Genomic DNA, 7,373 nt, shown 5'->3' with positions numbered 1-7,373 from the left:
AATACGCTGTAATTTTCTACTCCGTATTATTCATTTTCCCACAATTCACTCCCAACGGGGTTTTGGGAAAAGTTTTGACTGACTCCACAATTTACATTGGAATTGGGAGCGCTAAAGTTAGATTTTTTGAAAGTTAGTGGACCCCTCCATTCTCCCTTTCCCCTCCCTTTTTATCCTTTTCCCGTCCAAAAGCAATGCTCATTTCTCATGAAAATTGTAAAATAACCATTGATTTGGTGTATATATATATATATACATCGTCAACTTTTCGTACAATTTTTATCACTATATTGTCTAATTTTTTAACAATATAATGTGCATTATTATATAACTTTTCAAGATATCGAACAAATTAAATTTTAAACCTAAATTATAAATATTAAACCTTAAATAGTAAAAAAATAAAAGAGTTAATACCCAAAATCGTCCTCGACTATAGTGATTTTTCTCAATTTCGTCCTAAACGACTTTGGTGACCTAATATCGTCCCAGACTTTTGTGTTTCGCTCAATTTAGCCCTTCATTTGTTATTCCGTCAAATTGGTGTTAAATTTAGGGACAATTCAATAATGTCAATATTGATCTCTCTTTACTTTCAACTTGTGAAGTGCGAAATTCCTCTTTCTTGTACGAATTACACGCAGAATTACTCCCGGACCTGCATATCAAATTTTATATTCGCAGTTTTAGGAGTAATTCTATGACTAATTCGTAAAAAAAAAAAAGGATTTCGCAGTTCACATGTCTATGAGTAAAGAGATGTCAATATTAAAATTACTTAATTGTCTATTTATTTAACACCAAATGGATAGAATAACAAATGAGGGACTAAATTGAGCAAAAACACAAAAGTATGGGACGAATTTGAGCGAAACATAAAAGTCTGGGACGATATTAGGTCACCAAAGTCGTTTAAGACGAAATTGAGAAAAACCACTATAGTCGAGGACGATTTTAGGTATTAACTCAAAAATAAAATCTTAAACCAAATAAAATAAAATAAAACTCTGTTTTCAAAAAAAAAAAAAAAAAAAAAAAAAAAAAAAAAAAAAAAAACTCACTCAAAAACTCTAAAATTTAAACTCTAACAGGGCGTTTGGTTCACTGTAATTTCGTTGTAGTTGAATTGCAATTCAATGGATGTCTTAATTACATTGTTTGGTTGGAGGGAATTGCAATTCCCTCCTTTTGTTGAATTACAATTCATGGGGGTACCCCCATGAATTGCAATTCTTTCAATGAATTTGAGAAAGGAAAAACAAATGAAATGACACTACTACCCTTAGTTGTTATTACTATTATTATTACACAAGAGTATTTTAGTCTTTATACCACTTCTTTCCTTCTCAATTTCAAAATTATATTTCTCCCTACCAAACAACGTAATTTGAATTGCTACTTTCACACCTTATTCTTTTCCCACCGAATTACAAATCCTTTCCCCCCTAATTCCTTCCTTCCAACCAAATACCTCGTAAATGCATTACACTATCGCATTTTTGCAAAGTGGAAATTTTGATACTAAATGTGCACTTTTTAATATTTTACCGTGCACCTTTTAAACTTTACCGTGCACTTTATAACAAAATAATGTGTATTTCTAGACAATCTTGAGAAATACATAGTATAGTGTTAAAAGTTTGTGTTTTGTAAAGTTCAATTTTTAATACTGACTGTGCACTTTTTAACAACTTAATGTTTGCATTTCTGAAAAAATCTTAAGAAGTGCACAATATGAGGTTGTTGATAATTTCAAAAATGTCACTATTTTTTTATTTGATTTGATCGGTTCGATTTTTTCATATGTAAAGTTGATGTTAGTTTTTAGTTTCTCCTATGATGTATTCTCATTTGATCGAATTCATACACACACGTGTGTGTGTGTTTCTTTTTTATTTTGCCGGTTTCAGCCAATTTTATTGGTTTAGGACTTTACTAAAAACTGGTTGAAAAATATTAGTTACTAAAAACCAAAGGTTACCTAAAGTTTTAAACCAATTAAACCGGTTGAAATAGAAAAAATAATAAAAAAAATATGAAAAGACAAAAATGTCCATACTAGAAATAGGAAAAGTCATGAGAAAGATTAAAAGTGTCAAAAATAATAGTCTAGGATGTTATATGACAAAAAAGATAATCTGAGATTAAATTTAAAATTGTCAATTAACTCTTTAGATTAATGTCACATTTGACCATCCACAGAACACCATTTATTAAGAGTTATAAAATGATTCATGTTTATAATTGGATTAATTTAACAATTTCTATGTGAGCAAACCATTTCACGGATCTTTATATGTAAAACGGGTCAGGTCAATATAAAAATATAATATTTATACTAAAAAATGTAATACTAACTAGGAATAAGTTATTTGTTACTTGGAAAGCGTAATACTTTTAAAGAAAAATGTAATACTTTTAAATCAAGATATAATATTTAAGAGTTGAACATTTACTTATAAGAAAAAGAGAAAATTATAATACTAATGAAAAACCAAACATGTCTCACGATGAGAATCCGTGTCTTAGGCCGTCTCATAAGAGATTTTGAGAACCAAAATTGCCTTCCTTCCTATTTGAGAACCAAAATTGCAATTGAAACAGAAATACGTACAAACACAGCAACAGACAATTTAGATGCACTTTTTTGTTTCAGCAATTATAACTTTACATGAGATATAAATTATTGGAAAATCAAAACTGAGCCCCAAAAGACGAACAATATGGCACAGGAAAGAAAAATCCTAAAGCCTTCGAGTAATAATTACATTTCTATTGTTCACTACCTGATAGACATCTAAGAAATCAAAATGACTGGCCTTATGGCAAGTCCCAGAACACTGCCTCACCATTCCTAAATGTAAAAAACAAGAATATGGAGAACAGCTTTACAAAACTATAAATCTTCATGAACCGGCAAAGATGTTGCGATATACAGTGAGTGCTGTGTTGAAGCAACAAGACTGAAGAAACTCCCTTTTTTCACGCCCTTTGGGATACCAAAAATGGGGCTGGGGCACCGCTTTATACCACATAGAGAAGTGGATAACACAATCAACTTCTTTACAAGCAAGAATATAGAGAAGGGTCTTACAAACTTATATAGAAACGTTGTCTTCAACTGTAAGGATGTTGCCCTACAAGGTGGTGAGTGTTTAAGCGATAAGTTAGTGGCTTAAAGATGTCGGTCCAGAAAGCTTCTCAAATTCTTTTGGTACTTAGCGCTATGCCATCAGAGCCCATGCAAAATCTCCTGTTCACGCCCATGTGAGAGGTCAGTTGCATCATAGGTATCGAAGCTAAAGAACAAAAACCCCAAAAAGACTGGACGAGATTTCTTGCACCCGCCGAAACTTTACTCCTTATCCCCGCCTCTTTTGCAACCTCGGACGAAATTTCTTGGTACAGTTTTTCAAGTTGTTCGACAGAATGGCATCCCGAGGAGCACTGTGAACTGTGATCAAGGCCCTGATTATCCCAGTATTCTGTATTATAGAAACCATTTATTTGGTTCGAGGAAGCTGGATCACTTGTGTGATTAGAATCATTTGCTTCACAAGTATTTGAAAAAAACTTCATAGAGGGAGCAGCAGAAGTATGGTCAGATGCAAAACTAAAGCTTAAGGTGGAACTCGTGAAGTGGTCGGGTTCTTCTATTCCTAGGCCGGGTTTCCAATCCGACATTAGTTTCGAAATCTCGCCATCAATCATATCAGCTATCTTCGTAACATCTTGGTCTTCGATATCTAGCTCTGCAACCATTTCAGCTGCAACAGTTAACGCTGTATCATATTCAACATTGAACGGGAAATAGATATTTCTGACATGACCTGCAAAGAAGAAAACTGGGTTTGAACAAATTAAACGCAAATATAAAGTTTTTTAAAAAAAGCATCCGTTTTTAATCGCAAACCTCCTCCTTCTGCAATTCTGAGTCTTAAAAATATGCTCCCATCCTCTCTTCTCTTTCCTCTTATAGTTATATCTAAATTCAAAGAATGTTCATGTTCTTCAACATTGTTGTACTCGAAAAGTTCGATTCCACTTCTGAATTCATCTGGAGAGCAAGCCAACGCGTTTTCTTCAACAAAAACACAATCACTGCAGGAGGTACTGAACGATTTTCCCTCATAATCGGGTTCAAAATTATACTGCCTTAACAGAGGATCCATGTAATTTTGTCCTCTCCTGCATACTATGGGGCTTATATCTGACTCACAATCATCAAGTTGGAGGAAAGGATCATCCAGAAGCTCCCTCGCTGAGAGCCTAAAAGATACAGTTTCCAAACATTTTTCAACGAATCTGCGTACCTCGGGATCCTTCACTTTGTAAAATGCGTCTGGTTTTTTCCCCTGCACAAGAAACCGAGTTATTATGGAAGTAAAGGCTTAACAAAGAGTAAGGTTTAGGAAGAACAAAGATGATACTAATTGAAACATGTGCTCCACCTGAACTAAAAGCCTAAGCTGATAGTTGGATTGCACATTTATGTTTATATATATTATATGCTCAACAATACTTACAGAGATAACTTTCTTGTAGATCTGAGCAGGATGAGTGCACTCACTGTATGGGTATTCAAACGTGACCATTTCCAAAACGCACATCCCAAAAGAATAGATGTCAACCAGCTCATTGTAATCCTCTTCATACACTTCGGGAGCCATGAATTCAGGAGTTCCTGATCATTAGAACCAAAGAAACATTCGAACTAAGCATTTCCCAGTTATAAACTGCCACGATTACTGCTTAAAACCAACGAGGCTTACCAAAAAACTTTAGCATTAAGAGAACAGACTCACAATCTAGGAGAGAAAATCAATACATTTTTGAAATTTAATGGGAATTATATCATCAGTATGAAGAAACCAATACCAACGCAATGACAAGTTTGTGACTTTTGCAGGATGGCAGCAAGACCAAGATCTCCAATTTTGACTTGGCCTTTATTCCCATTTACAAAGATGTTATCACACTTAAGATCTCTGTGGATTATCGGGGGATCATGGCTATGGAGATAGAGGAGTCCATTCAAAATCTGTCTGCACCAGTCTTTCACTGCTCTAATACTAACTCTTCTGTGCTTGAGCCTATACCTACCAAACCCAACCCACAAATTAAGCAACAGAAAGAAATCAAACCAGAAAGCAATGAGAAAAAAACAAAAAGAGGTACTTACTGTTTGAGGCTTCCTGAAGTAAACATTTCAGTTACAAAATTTATGTTCATATTAGCAGTATCAACCCAATATGTGTATAATTTCATAATATTCTTGTGCTTCAATGTCTTTAGGAGGTGAACTTCACAATAGAGTCTCTCGAGGTCAGATGGATTTTGCAGGAAATTGCAGAGCTTGACTTGGTTCCAAGCAACTTCAATCCCTTCATACTCATCAAACGCTCTATAACTGCACAATTTGACCAATCAAAATATTTTTTTTTTTAAAAAAAAATCTTCCTTAGACCCATCACAATTTGTCCATTCAGAATCATAAATCATCCACCTTTCCCAGAAGGATGTAAATTTCCTTCTTTCTGGGAATCGGAACTACATCCCAATCTATCAACCCTCAATTTATAAAATCTCCAACAGAAAAAAATAAAATAAAAAAATCAAACTTTGGGAATTTTTTTAGAAGTTCATTTTTTTGGGGTGAAAATTTGAAATGGGTATTTCAGGAATCTATCAAAAGTCAAAACCCCATCAACACTCAAGGATTTTGCAAATGAAAACTGATGGATTTGCTAGATAAGAGGAAATGGGAGTTTGTATACTTACACTGTCTTTGAAGCTCCTTTTCCTAGAATTTCATTGTACTGAAATTACAACAACAAGATATAAATCAAGCTGAAAACTTTATGACAGCCCACCAGAGGACCAACGAAAGAAAAAGAAAAGAAAAACAAAATATGAATGCATACTCTGCCATATCTTCCGGTCGGATCAACTTCAACAAACTCAGAAAAATTTGGGTTTGTTTGTGAAACACAACTCATTATCGGAAAATTGATTCACTTATTCGTTCACCAAGGAGAATCTAGAAAGATGATCTGGGCATTACGGGGGCAAGAGTTTTGTGTAATTACAATTACTGTTTATCTACACCAGAAACGTTTACAGAACGCTAGAAATGATTTGAAGACTTGAGAGATTTAAGAAGACCGAACAGGGAGATAAAAGGGTTCATTTTCTTCTCTCGCTGACTCTCTCTCCTTCTTTTGTTCTTCAGAAAGAATCAAAAAAGTCTATTAGTCTATCCAAAGCCAGCTAGCAAAAATGGAAAAATCAAGACGGCAAAGTTCGATTCATAGAATTGACGAAGAACGGAAATTTTTAAGGAATTAATTAATATATTAGGAAATATTGCACTTTAATCCTTTTTTTTGCAATGAATTGCACTTTAATCCTTGAGATATTTTTTTTTTTTTTTGAATGCTACTAGCTCTATTACAATGTAGTATCTGTTCATTAACGCCTCCACTGAGGCTCGAACTCACAATCTTCCAAATGGAAGTCCAACCCGGGTACCATTGGACCACATAGTCTGGCTCAGTGGTTTGCGTGGGTCTTCCTGGTCTCTTAGCTTTACTAATTAAGTAATATAAGTATAATTTTCATTTTTTTTTAATGCTACTAACTCCATTATATTATAAATTTATAGTATTGTTCAAATATACTTTCTCAACCTAATCATCTCTAATTAACATAAGAGTTATATAGTACTATAATAAATCATAAATGTGGTTTATTTAGTACTTAATCTTATCAATGATATTATTTTGGATGAAAATTTTTAAAATATATTAATATAAAAATAACAAAATTATATTTAGAGTATGATTTCTTCCTTATTACTTAGAAATTTTTTATGTGTGTGTGCGCGTGCGTGTGTGTGTGTATGCGTGCGTGCGTGTGTGTGTGTGTGTGTGTGTGTGTGTGTGTGTGTGTGTGTGTGTGTGTGATTTCGATCAAATAAGAATTGTGCTGAGTTGTGCATAGAAAATGAATAGGAATTAATTCTCTGGAAAGATCTAATAAGTTTAAAGTAATGAGAGAAAAAATGTAGTGACATTTTTGTAAATAATTGAAATTTAAATGCAAGTATCAACACTATAGAGTGTATCCTGTGATATGTGAAAGTGCAATGCAAGAACTCGCATTTTAGTGTTTATGATTTAGTTTTTTTTTTTTGGTTTAGGGTTTAGTTTTTTTAATGTGATTTAAAAGTTCACTTTATAGTTTATTATATTTTGGTTTACCTTTAAAATGCACATGACAACAATATAAAGTGTACCCAATAATTAATATAAAATGCATCAAATGATATTATTATTTGTACCAAATATGAAAGTTCATTGCACTTAGAATTC

At 33.3% G+C, this 7,373-nt stretch overlaps 1 protein-coding gene across 2 annotated transcripts; it reads right to left on the bottom strand.

The window, feature by feature from the left end:
- Window positions 1-2,675: 2,675 nt before the first annotated feature.
- Window positions 2,676-6,299, bottom strand: LOC109158211 (serine/threonine-protein kinase WNK1-like). 2 transcript variants are annotated; one of them, XR_002050330.1, is made up of 8 exons: window positions 5,925-6,299; window positions 5,782-5,819; window positions 5,183-5,410; window positions 4,879-5,099; window positions 4,527-4,684; window positions 3,914-4,355; window positions 3,095-3,830; window positions 2,676-3,061 (listed from the first exon to the last, which is right to left on the bottom strand). XR_002050330.1 is itself a non-coding variant. In XM_019306096.1 (7 exons), exons 1-7 carry the CDS (start codon window positions 5,997-5,999, stop codon window positions 3,202-3,204), a joined length of 1,791 nt encoding a protein of 596 aa, XP_019161641.1. In that variant the 5' UTR covers window positions 6,000-6,299; the 3' UTR covers window positions 2,676-3,201. The 2 variants fall into 2 exon arrangements, 1 of the variants encoding a protein (XP_019161641.1); XM_019306096.1 differs by having other exon boundaries at window positions 2,676-3,830.
- Window positions 6,300-7,373: the final 1,074 nt, after the last annotated feature.

The sequence above is a fragment of the Ipomoea nil genome, unplaced genomic scaffold (genome assembly GCF_001879475.1).
Source record: "Ipomoea nil cultivar Tokyo-kokei standard unplaced genomic scaffold, Asagao_1.1 scaffold2805, whole genome shotgun sequence".
Taxonomy (NCBI): Eukaryota; Viridiplantae; Streptophyta; class Magnoliopsida; order Solanales; family Convolvulaceae; genus Ipomoea; species Ipomoea nil.
Note: the sequence above shows the minus strand (reverse complement) of the source record. Positions and strands in the feature narration are given on the sequence as shown.